Here is a 17,537-nt window from a genome sequence, read left to right as displayed (position 1 = left end):
ATCAGCACAGTGGCCAGTCCTGCAGGCAGGGCAGCCATGTGCAGACTCTGGAGACCTTCCTGGCCTTTCCTGAATCACAGGGCCACCCATGGCCTCTACGCACAAGGAGAGTGTTATCTGAGGACGCTCTGGCCACAGAGATGTCTGCCACCAACACTTGAGTCAGGCACTGGGGCTTGGACACGGCCTCTGGAAGAAGATTTGGAAGAGCCCTGGTGTTTATGCATAGAATTTGGGTCTGTTAACTTTTTTTCATTAATAAAACGAGATAAAGAGTCCAAACAGCAGAAGCATCAGCCAGGTCAGAAGGCAGAATAATGGAGCAGTTAGAAAGACAACCTTCAATGTCAACAAGTCTTCAACTGAGTTGGGCTTCCACCACCTACTATCTCAGCAGCCTTGGGGGTGCTGGCCATCCTCTGTAAGCTTTGGTCTCCTAATTGTTCCAGATGGCAAGATAAAAGATCTCACCTTTTAGGATTATTATTAGTATTAGGTGAGATCTAACACATCTAAGTGCTTTAGCATGAAGGGCTCAGCCCCTGTTAGCAATGATAAATCTTTCTATTGCACATTATTATTATAAACAACATAAGGTGGGGAGTCTAATGACCCGCACAGATGGTCTTCAGCTTTTGCTTTAAGATTCTGGTAACCAATAAAAGGAAGAAACACAGTGAGTTCATACAGTGAGGGACTCTTTCCATCATAAGGTAAAAACAACCCCCTTGCCAATGAGTGTAACTGATCCTGGTGCTAAGAACAGAAAGAATTTCCTCCTCAAGAGCGTAAGGGGGCAGACAGTGGGTTGGTGGTGCCCCATGTCCTCCACAGTATCCTCCCCATGAACACCGCTAAGAGTGTCTCATTATTGAGTCACTAGCTTGCATTTTTCAACTATTTGGGATAAATGCATATAGTGGTGGATCAAAAAGAGATGCACTGTTGCGCTCCCAGAACAGCTCAGGAAAGCGTGTATTGATGAAGTGCTACTCAAACTCACACAAGTTACCCCTCAGTAATTCATGTGCAAATGTGATACTTTTGGCCAGACAGTAAATGGCTTGAAATTATTATAGTTCCCCACAGGTAAATATTCTTAACATAGCCAATAAAAGAAAAAGTATATCTACAAAAGCTTTCAGGATTTTCAACACAGTTAAATGTTTTTCTGTGGAGACACAAAAGGATATGAAAAATCTATGAAATGCAAATTTGAACATCTCTAGATAATCTCAAAATAAATAAATCTGATACAGTAATTTACAAAATTATGTAAATTTAGACTTCTTCCAGCAGAGAAATGTTCATGTTGACCTGACTCTTCACTTACCATTTTCCAAGTACAGCAATGTCTGTGATTGTTGAAAAAGTTTTGATGAGTTCATTAATAGCCAAACAAGTAAATGAGTGATACAGCTTAGTATTTATCCAGAGCTATGAGCTCAGATCTTGGCACATGATAAAGGGACTAAGTCTTTAATGATTTGGCTTTGACACACATCCATTTCAACTTGGACATTTTACATCTGTGTATATTCTTTTAATCTGGAGTTTTAGAACACAATTTAATTTTTAAACTAATGGATACATTGCATTTTTATTCCCCAACCTTCCAATGTCTTTCCCCCCACATCACTGGTGACTCTGGGCTTCAATTCTAAATGAAGTAATAAGCTCCTTATTCAGCTACCTTCTGTACTTACCTTCTCACAGCTTGTCTATCTCATTAGCTACAGCTGATTAATCTCATTTCTGAATCTTGCAGGATGTCTTCAAATGAGCACAGGCTTGCCTCTCAATCTTTTGCTCAGGAGGGACAGTGACAAAATGAGCTTCCCAAGGGGCCAGACCATCCTTCACTCTCAGCTCCTTGAGAATAGTGCTGTTCCCTCTGCTGTTGGTGTCGTTCTCCACCTTCTCTTGCTCCCCCTTCTCCTCCCTTTCTTGACCCCTTCTCCTTGGAGACGTATTGTTTCCTTGCCACATTTGTATGAATATTATCTTCTCCCTATTCATGGTTGCTTCAAAATCTTGCAACAAAAATATTTTGCTATATGTGAGTATCAGTGATTGGGGGAAACAGTTGCTAAGGTCTATACCCCACACTAACACTAAAAATACAGCAAGTTTTACTCATTTCTAAGTCAGAAATGTATTGGGCACCTTTGTGAGATAGGAGGCAAGTTGGGGGATTTGTTGTGTCTTGGAAATGTGGATTTCTTCATCACAAGTATTCTAATATTGTTAATATAAGTAGGTACTCTTTGGGCTTCCCAGGTGGTATCAGTGGTAAAGAACCCACCTGCCAATGCAAGAGATGTAAGAGATGAGGGTTTGATCCCTGGGTTGGGCAGTTCCTCTGGAGGAGGGCACAGCAACCCACTCCAGGATTCTTGACTGGAGAATCCCATCTGGGGATTCTGGGGAGCCTGGCAGACTACAGTCCATAGGGTCGCAAAGAATCGGACATGACTGAAGTGACTTAGCACACATGCATGCAGGTACTCTTTAGTAACATGATAAAAAATGTTAAAAGATCATAATTATAAGTAGATCTACATTTCATACACCTTAGTGCAGTAGTCCCCAGCCTTTTTGGCATCAGGGAAAGGTTTCGTGGAAGACAATTTTTCTATGAACCAGGAATGGGAGGGTGGTTTGGGGATGATTCCAGCGCACTGCATTTATTGTGTACTGTATTTCTATTATTATTACATCAGCTCCACCTCAGATCATCAGGCATTAGATTTCAGAGGTTGGGGACCTCTGCCTTGTTGTTCAGTTCAGTTCAGTTGCTCAGTCGTGTCCGACTCTTTGTGACCCCATGAATCACAGCATGCCAGGCCTCCCTGTCCATCATCAACTCCCAGAGTTTATTCAAACTCACGTCCATCGAGTCGGTGATGCCATCCAGCCATCTCATCCTCTGTCGTTCCCTTCTCCTCCTGCCTCCAATCCCTCCCAGCATCAGAGTCTTTTCCAATGAGTCAGCTCTTCACATGAGGTGGCCAAAGTATTGGAGTTTCAGCTTTAGCATCAGTCCTTCCAAAGAACACCCAGGGCTGATCTCCTTTAGAATGGACTGGTTGGATCTCCTTGCAGTCCAAGGGACTCTCAAGAGTCTTCTCCAACACTCAGTTCAAAAGCATCAATTCTTCGGCGCTCAGCTTTCTTCACAGTCCAACTCTCACATCCATACATGACCACTGGAAAAACCATAGCCTTGACTAGACGGACCTTTGTTGGCAAAGTAATGTCTCTGCTTTTGAATATGCTATCTAGGTTGGTCATAACTTTCCTTCCAAGGAGTAAGCGTCTTTTAATTTCATGGCTGCAGTTACCATCTGCAGTGATTTTGGAGCCCCCAAAAATAAAGTCTGCCACTGCTTCCACTGCTTCCCCATCTATTTCCCATGAAGTGATGGGACCAGATGCCATGATCTTAGTTTTCTGAATGTTGAGTTTTAAGCCAACTTTTTCACTCTCCTCTTTGACTTTCATCAAGAGGCTTTTTAGTTCCTCTTCACTTTCTGCCATAAGGGTGGTGTCATCTGCATATCTGAGGTGATTGATATTTCTCCTGGTAATCTTGATTCCAGCTTGTGCTTCTTCCAGTCCAGCGTTTCTCATGATGTACTCTGCATAGAAGTTTAATAAGCAGGGTGACAATATACAACCTTGACATATTCCTTTTCCTATTTGGAACCAGTCTGTTGTTCCATGTCCAGTTCTAACTGTTGCTTCCTGACCTGCATATAGGTTTCTCAAGAGGCAGGTCAGGTGGTCTGGTATTCCCATCTCTTTCAGAATTTTCCACAGCTTATTGTGATCCACACAGTGTTACTGCCTTGGTGTGCTGCTAAGTCACTTCAGTCGTGTCCAACTCTGTGCGACCCCATAGACGGCAGCCCACCAGGCTCCTCTGTCCCTGGGATTCTCCAGGCAAGAACACTGGAGTGGGTTGCCATTTCCTGCTCCAGTGCATGAAAGTGAGAAGTGAAAGTGAAGTCGCTCAGTCGTGCCCGACTTAGCGACCCCATGGACTGCAGCCTACCAGGCTCCTCTGTCCATGGAATTTTCCAGGCAAGAGTACTGGAGTAGGTCTGCCATTGCCTTCTCCAACTGCCTTGGTGTAAGTATCCTTAAAACTGAAGAATGAATTTCTGGATCCAGAATTGAAAGCCTGTTGGAATCCATTTCTTTGTGGGTTGAAGGTGGTTTGGATATGGAATTTAAAACTATAGGATCGGGAAATTCAAGAGAACATAGAGGAGACTAGAAAATGGTTGGTGAACTTTTAGATAGCTGGAAGGGATCTCAGAGGCTGGCTTTAGAATCCTGCTTTATCTACTCTATGGGCATTTTTTTTTTTCTTTTTCTTCAAATTTTTTTTTCCTAATTTTATTTTATTTTTAAACTTTACATAATTGTATTAGTTTTGCCAAATATCAAAATGAATCCACCACAGGTATACATGTGTTCCCCATCCCGAACCCTCCTCCCTCCTCCCTCCCCATACCATCCCTCTGGGCCGTCCCAGTGCACCAGCCCCAAGCATCCAGCATCGTGCATCGAACCTGGACTGGCAACTCATTTCCTACATGATATTTTACATGTTTCATTGCCATTCTCCCAAATCTTCCCACCCTCTCCCTCTCCCACAGAGTCCATAAGACTGTTCTATACATCAGTGTCTCTTTTGCTGTCTCGTATACAGAGTTATTGTTACCATCTTTCTAAATTCCATATATATGCGTTAGTATACTGTATTTATGTTTTTCCTTCTGGCTTACTTCACTCTGTATAATAGGCTCCAGTTTCATCCACCTCATTAGAACTGATTCAAATGTATTCTTTTTAATGGCTGAGTAATACTCCATTGTGTATATGTACCACAGCTTTCTTATCCATTCATCTGCTGATGGACATCTAGGTTGCTTCCATGTCTTGGCTATGGGCATTTTGGAGGGATGTCATTTGAGGATAAGACCTCTGCCCCCGAAGCCCCAGGCTCATCTGGGATGACATTAGCAAGCAGATTTGGAGCCCTTCTGGGAAGTGCTTTGTTCCTCTGGACTTATTCTTGAGTACTTGCTGCCCTAATGGAGGAATCCAGGGTGTGTTCCCCAGGGCCACTTCCCCAGGCGTAACTCCTCCCTGCAGGATGACTGTTTCTGCACCTGAGATTTTGATCCAGGTCCACCCTGGGGAAACAGGCAGACAAAAGCATTGCTTTAAAAAGCTGAGTTCAGCAGCAGGTGGTTTGCAAAATGAATCCCAGTGGAAAGACCGGAAGCCAGTGACCTGTGGCCCTGATGGAGGGTGTTGGGGCCGTGGAATGGAGTAGTGTTCTTGGGAGCAGTCAGGAAAGGGCCAAGAGAGAAGCCAGGCCAGTTTCTCAGGAGGGTCTGGGGTGGTGCAGATTAAGTTTGGAAAGAGTGAAATATCCAAATAGAAAGATCCATACGATAGTTGGAAATAAAGGGTTGACGCTCCAATTATTGGTTAGAAATGGGGTTACCTTTTTGGTAGAGGAATGAAAGGCTTAGGAAAATGTGGAGCAGATGAGCCTGTTTGTGTCTTTTTATTCATGATTGAACGTGACCTCTTAACAAGCTAACCAGAAGCTACAGTGCTTGAATTAGTACATACAACCAACACTGTTTATGAATCAAAATATTTATGTTAAATGGTAGCCTTTAAATATTAGTTTGCCACCTTATAAGCAGATTGCTTTTTTGGTCCTTTTTTTTTTTTTTTTAATCTTAAAGAAAGTAACATTTGGGACTTCCCTAGCAGTCCAGTGGTTAAGACTTCGCCTTACAATGCAGGAGGTGTGGGTTTGATTCCTTGTCAGGGAGTTAGGATCCTGCATTGCCTTGTGGCCAAAAAAACCAAAACACAAACAATATTGTAACAAATTCAATAAGGACTTTAAAAATGGTCCACATTAAAAAAAAATCTTTAAAAAGTGGTAACATTTTATTTGGTTATTTTATGCAACCAGTTAGTGGATTAAAAAGATTAATTAAAGGAAGACAAAAAATTAAAGTTTTTGAAACTGAAGAGAAAAAAAAAATGTTTATTTTAAAGTCATTTTCTCTTCAATTGATAACTCCTACATGTTAACACTGTGAAGAGCTAGATATATGAAGGCTGGGGAAAGAAGGGCTTGTTAAATTCAGAAATGTGGTAGCAGCCTAGAGTATGATGCTGGGGCAAACTTTGTTCCCAAGTTCTAGAAGGGTGACCATGGCATCTGATCACAGGTCACTCAGCAGAGAGTGGCTGGTGTGGACTGCTGAGTGACAGCTTATGATCATGGCAAGGCATCACATATTAATCCTCTCCTGCCATCCATGATGTGTGGTGAGAGCTAGTGACTACTTTATTTATTCTATGTGGTTAAACTTGTGTGGGTTTCACCTTTCATGTGAGCCAAGGATCTTGCTGGTTCCTCTTCTGTTATGTATCCACAAGCTCTGTATCCTCAGGCCATGAGATGTGAAGATACATGGTGGTTCCCCAGCTCAGCAGTGACAAGGACTCTACTTCAGGGCAACATCTATTAATAAAGGATGTCACATCAGAAATCCCAGGAGGCTTCTGAAGAGACTTTCCAGGCTCCTTCCCTGGAATGTTTCGATTTCCTCTCTGGAGGAGTATTCTTGGCAAAGACATTTTCAGACTTGAAAACCTTTGTTAAAGACTGCATTTGTGGGGCTCAGTTCCTGCATGATCTTCCACGAATTGATTAAGACACACACATAGACATACACACACACACACACACACACACACACACACACACGGCCTTCATTGGTTAGAGAGTTCTCCTAAGTGGAAGCTGGGAGTTATATGGTTTTTCATCAGAGGAATTTTGATGTACTTTGTGTCAATTACAGTTAATTAAATTCCTTTCCCATTACTTGGTTTTGGGGATGGAGTGGCAGGTAGTGTGATCCCTGTTTCATTGGTGGAAAAGTTGAGAAATACTTCACTCCAGGCCACACAGAAGGTGGCTGTGGGCCGGGAAGGCGTCCAGGGTCTATGGTTATTGCTCGTTGCCTGGTTGCTCTGTCCCTCTGTCCAGAAGCTCAGAGCCCAGGGGACCCAAAGGCCTCACTGTTGAACACGCCTATTTTCTCTCTCTGTTTTTTTTTTCACTCTGAGTAAGTGACTAGGTACGCATGGACTACTTCTGCACAAAGGAATTCAGTGTTCATTTTTGGGAGGCAGGATCAGGGTGCACTAGCTTTTTACTTAAAGAGATGGAAAGAATGTGAAAGAGCAGTGTTATTATTATTAAAAAGAATCTTCCAAAAATGGGAAACAGTGGTCACTGCTTATGCATCCAGATAAACTCCAGTAGTTGAGAAGGAAAATTAGTACCATTTTCCTGAGAAACATGCTTTAAGTTAATGCATATGTTTTGACATTGTTATGAGTTGATTTTGAAAATAGTCTCCAAGATGAAAAGAGTGGGAGGACTTTAAAAAAAGTTACCTGATAGTCATCAGAAGATATTTCAATTCCGTTTTCTAATGAAATTCCTACTCAGCAGAGTCTGCATTTACATTTTCTTAAATACTGTGAAGTGGAAGTGTTAGTCGCTCAGTTGTATACAACTCTTTGCAACTGTATGAACTGCAGCCTGCCAGACTTCTCTGTCCATGGGGTTCTCCAGGCAAGAATACTGGAGTGGGTAGCCATTCCCTTCCCCAGGGGACCTTCCCAACTCGGAATCGAACCTTGGTCTCTTGCATTGCAGGCAAATTCTTTACTGTCTGAGCCACCAGAGAAACCCCTAAATGGTGTAGTGTAATAATTTTACTTATTCAGATTGAGATGTGTGACTTGTATAATGCCCACTAAGAAGGATTAGTCATCTTTTATTTTTATAGCAGAAGAGACAGTGGAAGTGGTGAAGGGGACTTGCCCTCTGAGCTCTACAGATACAACAGTAACTTGTTTTCAGTTTTTGAGCTTTAAACTTGCTTTGCCTCTGGGCAATCATAAATAAGAGTGGAGAAAAAGCAAAGATAACTATATGAGTATGGTAAATACACCACTGAATCATAACCATATATATGGCTCCTAGCTCACATTATGCAATCACATCCACTTAACTACTGAAAAATGACCATATGAAAAGTCTCTAGGGAGGTCTCTTAAAGTTTAACTCTATTCATTCTCTCAAGAACATGTACCACTAACTAATCCGGGTAGAGCATAATTAGAGCATACACACTGCCATCTAGCAATTCATATGATTTTTGATTAGAAAGATTATTGATATCTAAGGCAGTTTTGTGTAATGATCTGAAAATGTAACAGATCTGTTCAGGGAGTTTGCTGACTGATGTGTTTGCAACAACAATATTTTTTATTCCTCAAAGCATGCCTCCAACCCAAAGTTATTTGAGAGGCTAAATAGAGAAAAGAAGTTTTTGTCTAGTTCCTGATTATGTAATCCAGTGGATTGCTTCACTTTTTTGGGTTAAAAACACATGTTATAGAAGTTTGAATGCTGAAGAATTTCTAAGTGTAGGGGTTGAGGAGTAAGAGGTACCAGATTTGGTATAAATGATGTTTCACTTCACATATATCTAGAAATCCTCTGTCCCTTTTTCATCCACTAGCCTTTGAGCTTCCTGCTGGCAGTGGCTGTGGATTCTAATCCAGCTCTTGGTCTGGCTGGCAATGCCCTGCTGATACTTCCATGACACACAGAGCCTGGCAGAGGCTTGTGTTCCTCTTCTGGTCCATCCTTTATCTCCTCTGTATTTAGAGTATTATAAAATAACACATTGACATATGCTCATTGTACCTATTCAAGCCATGCCAAAGAATAAAAGTGAACGCCCTCCAGATGTTTGTGTATATATATACACATATGTAACTTTCATATGTAAAATGCAGTCAGACTATGATTCTACATTGTACCTTTAGTCTTAATATTTCATACTCTGTCTTGGTGATCTTTCATATATACCTTACTCCTTTTAATTGCTCCATAGTATTTCATTATACATATATCAGTAATTTAACAATTCCTTTGTTGGTAACCTTTTAGATTTTCTCCCCAAATCAATTTTTGTTCTGACGATGCAGCCGCAAATATTTTTACGTATGCTTTGGACGTTGTATGTATTTCCATAGGATGAATTGTTTGAAATAGAATTGCTTGCGTGAAAGAGTACGCACATTTCAAATGTTGATAGTTCTCATGGGGAGTTGTTGTTCAAGGGGTGTAAAAGTTCAGTTATGAAAGGTGAACGAGTTCTGTAACATTGAACCTGTAGTTAACAATGCTGTTTACACTTAAAAAATGTAAGGGGGAGATCTCACATTGTGTTGTGCCGTGTGTGAGTCGCTTCAGTCGTGTCTAACTCTGTGACCCCGTGGGCTTTAACCTGCCAGGCTCCTCTGTCCATGGGATTCTCCAGGCAAGAATACTGGAGCGGGTTGCCATGCTCTATTAGCATACAAAAAATGGGGAGGCATAGAGAAACTTTGGGAGTTGATGAGTATATTAATTGTCTTGATTGTGGTGCTGGTTTCACAGGTATATGAATGTGTCCATCCTCATTAAATTGTGTGCATCAAATATATATAGTATTTTTGCATATCAATTATACCTCAGTAAAGACGTGTTTTTAAAAAAAGAATATGTGCACAGTGAAGCTGGAGAAATACTGCATTTTTTAATTTTATTTTAGAGGGAAATATAATGAAAAGTAATCAACCACATAAAAAATTTTTGATAACTCCCTTCAGAAAGTAAACATCCATTTACACTCTATCAGTAATAACATCAAAGGTTTACAACCTCAGACACACAATGAAATCAGCCCAGCTCTTAACAAAACAAAGACCGGATGCCCAGGTACCATTCATGGAAGTTTGGATTTAATTGGTTTGGAATGGGGTCTGGGCATTGATAGTCTTTAAAATCTCCCCAGGGTATTAAAATTACTCAACTAGGATTAAGATTTACTGTTATAAATTTTAACCTGCAGTCTTTTTTTGTTTTATAGGGTAAAAAATGTATCTTATGTGAATTTGCATGTTCCTGATTGTTAGTGAGATTGATAGAGTTTTCATATGTCAAGTAGTATTGTGTACCTTGCTTGTTTTCCTGTGTGGATGTCTTTTGATTCTTGATGCAAATTAATCCTTTGTTATGTGCAAATTTCTCTCAATTTGTCATATATCAAAGTCAGATGACAGGTTCATCCGCTCTTTCCTTCAGTGATCTGAATTGCTTCTTTTATCAAATATTGTCATTTCACTTTAAGAGTTTGTGTCCAGATCTTCCTACATTGATTTATTTGGATATTCCTGTGCTGTTTTAATTATTATAGCTTTGGTATATTTAAATATTTGGCCAGAGAGTTTTCTTAAAATATTTTAAACTACTTTTTGTATATTTTCCATTCCAGATCATCTTGACGATTCCAGAGCCAAGTTTTTTTTTTTTAAAAGCTAAAAAATGCTGCTAGGGTTTTGGTTGGCTTACATTAATTTGTAAATTATTTTTGGATAAATTACAGTTTTAATACTGTTGAATTATCCTATTAGGAAATATGGTATGACCATTCACTTATTTAATCTTTAATATACTTCAGTAAAACTTCATAGCTTTTCCTGCAAAGATTTGCAGCACATTTCTTGTGAGATTCACTCAGCTATTTTTACTACTATTATTTTGCCAATACTGGCATAGGAACTTTTTTCAAATTACATACTTTGATTTGTTATTCTCAGCTACTCACTTTTGAATATTTCCTTTGTATCCAGTCACTTTACTGAGCTACTTTTATTAATTATCATAATTATTCAGTTCATTCTTGTGAATCTTTCTAGAAAGACTGTTACATTTCCTACAGACTTTTCCTCATTGCAGTAACATTCCAGTAAATCATCAATTTCTGTAAATGTTCCATGGTGATTTAAAAAGAATGCGTAGGGAATCCTTGCATTGTTCCTTAACCATTCCTAACCAAAAAAACAAAATTCTTAGCAAGTCTGTAATCCAACAATCTGAGCCTAATTTCTTTTTTCTTCTGGAACAATATTTTCTCTTTTTCCTTGCAATTTCCTTTTGAGTCTCATCTCTTGCGGCCCAGGTTTATGAGTACCGAATCTCAGCATAAAATCAGTCTTCAAATAAACAGAAGGCAAAGCGATATGTTTTACTACCTCAACTTATGTAGTTCTGTGCCACTCACTCGGGGCTCTGACTCTCGACCATTTCTGCTCCTGAGAGACGAAAAGTGTCTCTGAGCCAAGCCTCGCACTGGGTGCCCTGCCCCCCTGTCATCATTAATAAACAGTCGTTGGCAGGGGTCATGGCTCTCGCTCGGTGAGTGGCATGTTTGGAGGAAAAACTGCTGAGCACCTTGGAAGCCAGTTGGATGGCTGTGATGGTTGCGTCACAGGTCTTACCCACCACCTTCTGATTGTGGACGGTGGAGACGGGAACAGAGTGACCTCTGCTCCCCTTGCCACCCCTGCCCACCGTGCTGTCTCCCTGGGTCTCACAGGACGCCAGGAGGGATGACCCTGTGAGCATGTCTGCCATCACAGTGCCATCTGCCAACTCTGGCATCCTTTCCTGAACTGGGTTACTCGAAGCCGTTACAGCGCCTGATGAATCACCTGAGCCTGCTTTCTGTCCAGACATCAGCCCAGGCATTCTTTCCTCAGGGGAACCTTCCCTGATGCCCCCTGGCCCAGTTAAAGCCTCCCTGGTGTGGGTTTCCCTGGCCCTGTGCCCCCTCCCTTATGGCACCACTCAGACTTAAAGTTTCCGTTTACTGGGATGGACTTTAGAAAATTAAAATCGTTCTTCTCTACTAAACTGTGAGCTCCATAAAAGCAGAGCCCAAGTCTGTTTTTGTTTCCCAGGATGTCTCCAGGGCCTGGCATCAGACTTGGCAACTAGCTAAGTAAATAGTAAGCAAATTTGCTGAATGAAAGAATACAAAAGTGATTTCAGGCAGCTCTCTCTCTGTTTTACTCCTGAATACATTCTTCATCTCAACTTAGGCAATGTGTATTGCTTCTTTATCAACAGTAAGGGAGGATATTACTCTATACTAGATGGGGTAATATACTTATTTCAAAAATTTTATTTAAGTCCAGGAAAACATTATTATTATTTTAAAAAAATCCTCTATTCATTTTTTAAGAAGAAATTTTGAGAAAAGCGAGAAGCAACGTTCATGCAGTCTCATCGTGTTTGAAGCGTAATTGCAACCACGCATGAGGGCCTGCTGGTCAGGGAAAGGCGCATGAACTGTAAAATATCTGAAGGCCGGCAGACGTTGGAGGTGTTTAAGAAGCAGGAGGGGAAGGAGGACAACTAGCAAAGGAATCGCATTAATTCAAGACATGGAAAAGCTTATTGGAAGCATTCTTCAAAACCCTTCAGAAGCTAGTAAAATAATACTTTACTATGTTTTCCTCCAGCTCTTAAAAAGCCTCACAAACGTAAATCTGTGATAAAATGTGAAAATAAGTATTGGCAACTAATTACATTCTCGGGGAGATTTAATTTAAAAGGAGCATATTTGCATATTTGTACTACTTCTCTTCAGTAAGATGTTTATGGCATCTGGTCAAAGTAGAATGGACATTTGAAAATCCTTCGACATAGTTGGTATTTAAAGAATAGCAATTGGCTAACGTTTGTGGCTCTGTACATTGAATATTTTGGCTCCCATCCGCTGGTATTCATTCTGAAAGATTTATAATCCTTTGGGGAATGTGGTCAGTGACAAGAGTAGAAGTAAATCCTGAAATGTGGAAAAACTAACTTTCCCTCATAAAAAACTGTTCTAAAAAAATCCCTCAAGCCTATGAATATGTTTCCAGATTTTCAGAAAAAGCTGATGATTTACAGAAAAAAAAATTTTTTTTCTATAAAGATCTAACTTCTTAATGATAAATGTATATTTTCCATCATTTGGTTTCAAAATTGGCCTAAAGATAGTTCAGCAAAATACAAGATCTTATGTTTTGGGCATCAGCTGCAATTACATGACTTTTAAAAGTTTATGTCATCCGTTATAGTGTAAATAATGAAGTAAAACTCAAAAGGTGGAAATACTCTACAAGAGAAAAATGAGAAGAACTTGAAAGAGGAAGCCAAGCTGGTGCTGAATGTCTAAGCAGAAAACTGCTACCAAAGAAACTAGACACAGGAATAGGGAGTCAGGAAGATTCCCCATCATATATAACTGGGGATAGCAGGACAGAAATTCTTCTTTGGGGAGTTGGACCTGGTGGGAAGGGCTTTCCTGGCCTGACTAGGGCTGGACACGTTGTTGGACAACTACTTGCTTCCTGATCAGACTCCTGCTTGCGCTGAGTCTGAAGCCACTGCCTGAAGAATCCTCTTGATCTGAGGCTCTCAGCTTCCATTGTCCAACCTTTAAGAACCCAGCTCTGTTCCTGCAGGTGCCTGGGAGGAACTTTCTGCTTTCTTTTCACCATTTAAATTCAGAAAAAGAGCCTTGTTTAATGAGTTGTTTCTCTTATCTTCTTTGCTTTTCTTTTTTCTATGTTATTTTCCTTAGTTAATTATGATTAGTATTTAGATTCTCTCTTGTGGTTTACAAAATATGTACCTTTTTCCAAGAGAGGCATTGGAGGAACTGGTGTGAGGGGTCCTGTGTCCCAAACAGGGGGTTCATGATACTGACAGTAACGATAGAAGACACAGTGCTTTATGTTTTAAAACCAACTGTGGGGAAATTGGTAGCATTTACATTTCTCTTGTTATTTAGAAAAAGATGCTAAAAGCTCTAAAAACAAAACTTATTGTTTTAAATGTAAGTAATAAAATTAAGGCTCTTGTCATTCTAAACTTAATCTTGAATATAAAGGACAGCCTAGATTACCCAGAGGGAAAATTAGAAAGAAAAGCAGAAATGTCGTTCAGAGCACTTTTAGAGACGTGGAGGGAATATTCTGGAAGGGAGCAAGTAGAGTCTCTGAAGCCTAAACATTTCCTTCTTCACTTCTTGATGCTCACCCTCTACAGATCCCACTTTAGTTATAAACATATTGTGTTGAATTTATAAGAGGATTGGCATGTGTGTATTTGCATGATATGAAGGTGGGAAGCTTGAGTATAATTTCCATTTTTTTGTTCTAAGTCTACCTACACATATAATATATATGTATAACATAGCAATATAAAACCATGATTAGCAAATGATAGTAAATATAATTTGAAGATGTCTTCCCTCAGAAAAAGAAAAAGATGTATTTAGGCCATTGCTACTGCGTTTTGACATAGAATCCCAAGGCTGTGTTTTATGAACACCTTTTGCATAAAATAGCTTTTTCTTGGCTCCATTAGAAGTATTGCTTTTCTGTCTTATTAACTATTCCAGGAACTCTTATTTAGCAGACACTCTCAATAGCAGTTGCAGTAATATATGTATGTAGAAGTAATAATATATGCTATGTTCTTAAAAAGTTTTCAAAGCATTAATGATCAGTGGTTGTTACTTAATTTCCTAGCAGGCCTGATTCACTGATCATCATTAAAAATTTTTTATATCTCTTGGATTTTTTGAAGAAGCTGTTCCCCACTGCTCTTTACATGTGGTGATTAGCTAAACAGACGTTGATTTGCATGTTATTGGGCCAGCATTTCATTCATGACAGTGAAACGATCTTTTTCTCTCCTTCAGTCCACCCATCAGTTCCCAGGTTTTAGGAATTGCTTCCTCTTTCCCAGCCTCACAGCCTCACCCTGCTTATTCTCCATCCCACATGGATCACTGTGCTGCCTACCAGGCAGTTTGCTTTCTTCACGTTTTCTGTGTTCTAGACTATTCTGTAAACATCTGTAAGAATAATCTTCAGACACAGTTTGCACTGCAGCACACACAGTTCAGGGACTGCCTGTAACCCCACATAAACCTCACCTTCCTCAGAATCTCTTTCAAGGCTTGCCCCTGACTCTATTTAATATCATAATTCCACCTGATGTTGTAGCTGTTTAAAGCAGACAGACCACCTTAACATGGCAACCCTTAATTGGAATAATGTTTTATGACACCCTGAACAGCTTTCTTGTGCTTTAGCTCAGCATAATCCATTTAACAGATTATAACCTACTCAGAGAATTTTAAAAAACTAAACATGCTATGTATGGGGACACGTACTTCCCAGTTCATGGATTCATCAACATTTAGTAAATTTCTATGGGAGCGTGATCTTATTTAACCTTTCTGTGGTCTTGGGTCTTTGCAGGGAGGAAATCAGACGGCTACCGTGATTGCATTGTGTTCAATGAAGGATTTTAACTTAGCACAAGAGACCTGCCAGTTGGCGATCAGAGATGTTGGAGGCCTTGAAGTTTTAATAAATTTACTTGAGACAGATGAAGTCAAATGTAAGGTGAGTGTCTTGATCACAGTGGACGAGGAGCCTTGATACACACATGCTTCTCATGGGTCTCTTCACGTGCTTCTCTTCTCAGTGCTGGGCATCTGCCCTTCCTGTTGCTTCTTGCTGGTCTTTATTTATTTATTTATTTATTTATTTTGGTCTTTATTTTTTACTGATAACTCACTTCTACTACAATTAGCTTCCCTTGTCGACTCTGTTTTTCTTCCTTGTCTTTTTGGCTCCTTTCCATTAGCTTATGCTTCTTAAATGATGAATGTTTGTTTATTTAACTGCAGGAAAATGCAGGGAATCGGGGGATGTGTATAACACCTGGGAATAGGAACAGTTCCCTTAAAAAACTTAATTGGGGAAGGATTTAGGTAGACTTGGAATTTTTTAAAAATATAGCACTGGTTCTGCATTAAGCATCCATTCATCTATAACTTTTTCTTCTCGTTTAGATTGGTTCATTAAAAATCCTGAAGGAAATCAGTCATAATCCTCAAATCAGACGTAATATTGTTGACCTTGGGGGCTTACCAGTTATGGTTAATATACTTGATTCTCCACATAAGAGTCTGAAATGCTTGGCAGCTGAGACAATTGCGAATGTTGCCAAGTTTAGGAGAGCCCGGCGGGTGGTGAGACGCCATGGAGGCATCACCAAGCTGGTGAGTAGGTGCCACTCATGGGGTTGGGCATCCCCTGTCCTTCCCTGCTCCTCCTGGACACTCAGTAACTCCTGGCTGTGTTCTGGGAATCTTTTTCTTGTGTAACATGCCCTTGAAAATTATTTTTGTGTATGTACATTGGCAAGCAGCCAAAAAAACATGTTCAACCTAATTTTTCAAAGAAATAATGAATTTTTTAAAATAGATGTCATTTTCACCTATCACACAAGTGGGGATACACATTCATATGGGGGGGCAGTGTCGGCGAGAGGGTGGTGACTGACTTCACTCAGTCTGAGACTGCCACAACATTGTTCATCAACTATAGTCCAATATTAAATAAGCAGTTTGAAAAAAAGAGGGTGACAATGGATGAAGCCCTCTGCAGTGGGACACCGTCTGGAGACCCACATCCTATGAGGAGATAGAGATAATTGTCCCCACAGAGACAGAGCGGCAGACACTCATCCTGCTGTTACTTACAGAAGTGACAACTGAAAACAACGTGTTTCACAGGATGAGATTAGTAAAACCCTAAGTGACACATCCACAACAAGTATCCATTGTCAGCTGTCAGTATTGTATCTTAGAAGTTTATTTAGTAACAAGGAATAAATGTATGTGTGAAAGTGAAAATGTTAATCACTCAGTCATGTCCAACTCTTTGCGACCCCATGGACTGTAGCCCGCCAGACTCCTCGAACAGAGGAATTTCCCAGGCAAGAATATGGGAGTGGGTTGCCATTTCCTTCTCCAGGGGATATTCCCAACCCAAGAATTGAACCTGGGTCTCCTGCATTGCAGGCAGATACTTTACCATCTGAGCCACCAGGGAAGCCCCAAATGTATGTTTAATATTATATAAAATCATCGCAGGATTAAAAACTGATACCCAATTTTTAAAGACCTTAGCTAACAACTATAGAAAAATCACTTAAAATAATCAAAATTGTTCCTAAGGGGTTTTCTCTGAAACGACTACCAAATTTCCTCCCTACTATTCTACATTGGCCAGTTTGTTATATTACGTATATAATCAGAAAACATGATTATTTCAATAACTGTCACTGGGAGAAAGAAGCTGGCTCAGGGTCCCTGCCCCAGCAGGAGGGACATTTAGAACGTGCAGTATGGAAGTGCGTTTTCATCCTCACTGTGTCTTGAGTCACTCCCACAGCATTTATCACACTGGATGACATCACCGCTTTCCTACTTTAAGTTTCTTGAAGAGGAGAGACATGTCTTATTCATCTCAGTGTCATCCTCAGCACCTTACCCAGGACCTCACACACATTAACAGTTAAGAAATAGCTATTGAATGAGTGCAGATTCCATGTGAATATGTACATGGTGAAACATGTTCTGAAATTTCCTGAAAGAGATGCCGTGTAGTCGCTTGTGATCTGTAGAGCACTAAAGCTTAGGGTTATTTGCCTCAAAAGTAAGATG

General features: G+C 40.2%; 1 protein-coding gene across 11 annotated transcripts in view; it reads left to right on the top strand.

Moving 5' to 3' along the window:
* The window catches only part of ODAD2 (outer dynein arm docking complex subunit 2), a 164,405-nt gene that overhangs the window by 51,471 nt on the left and 95,397 nt on the right, over positions 1–17,537 (top strand). For 8 of the 11 annotated variants that reach the window (XR_015139503.1, XR_015139505.1, XM_086333860.1 and 5 more), the window contains 2 exons: positions 15,280–15,426; positions 15,879–16,088. Coding sequence is in view for 8 of the 11 variants with exons in the window: in XM_086333860.1 (XP_086189986.1) it covers positions 15,280–15,426; positions 15,879–16,088 (357 nt within the window). In the remaining 3 variants the exon portion in view is untranslated. The remainder of the gene's footprint in view (positions 1–15,279; positions 15,427–15,878; positions 16,089–17,537) is intronic. The other 3 variants (XR_015139504.1, XM_086333863.1, XM_086333861.1) reach the window with 1 other exon arrangement.

Source organism: Bos grunniens, chromosome 13, assembly GCF_055505025.1.
Source record: "Bos grunniens cultivar Pamir isolate PY7600 chromosome 13, Bosgru_T2T1.0, whole genome shotgun sequence".
Lineage (NCBI taxonomy): Eukaryota > Metazoa > Chordata > Mammalia > Artiodactyla > Bovidae > Bos > Bos grunniens.
The sequence above is the reverse complement of the archived record's forward strand: the minus strand, read 5'-3'. Positions and strand labels throughout refer to the sequence as shown.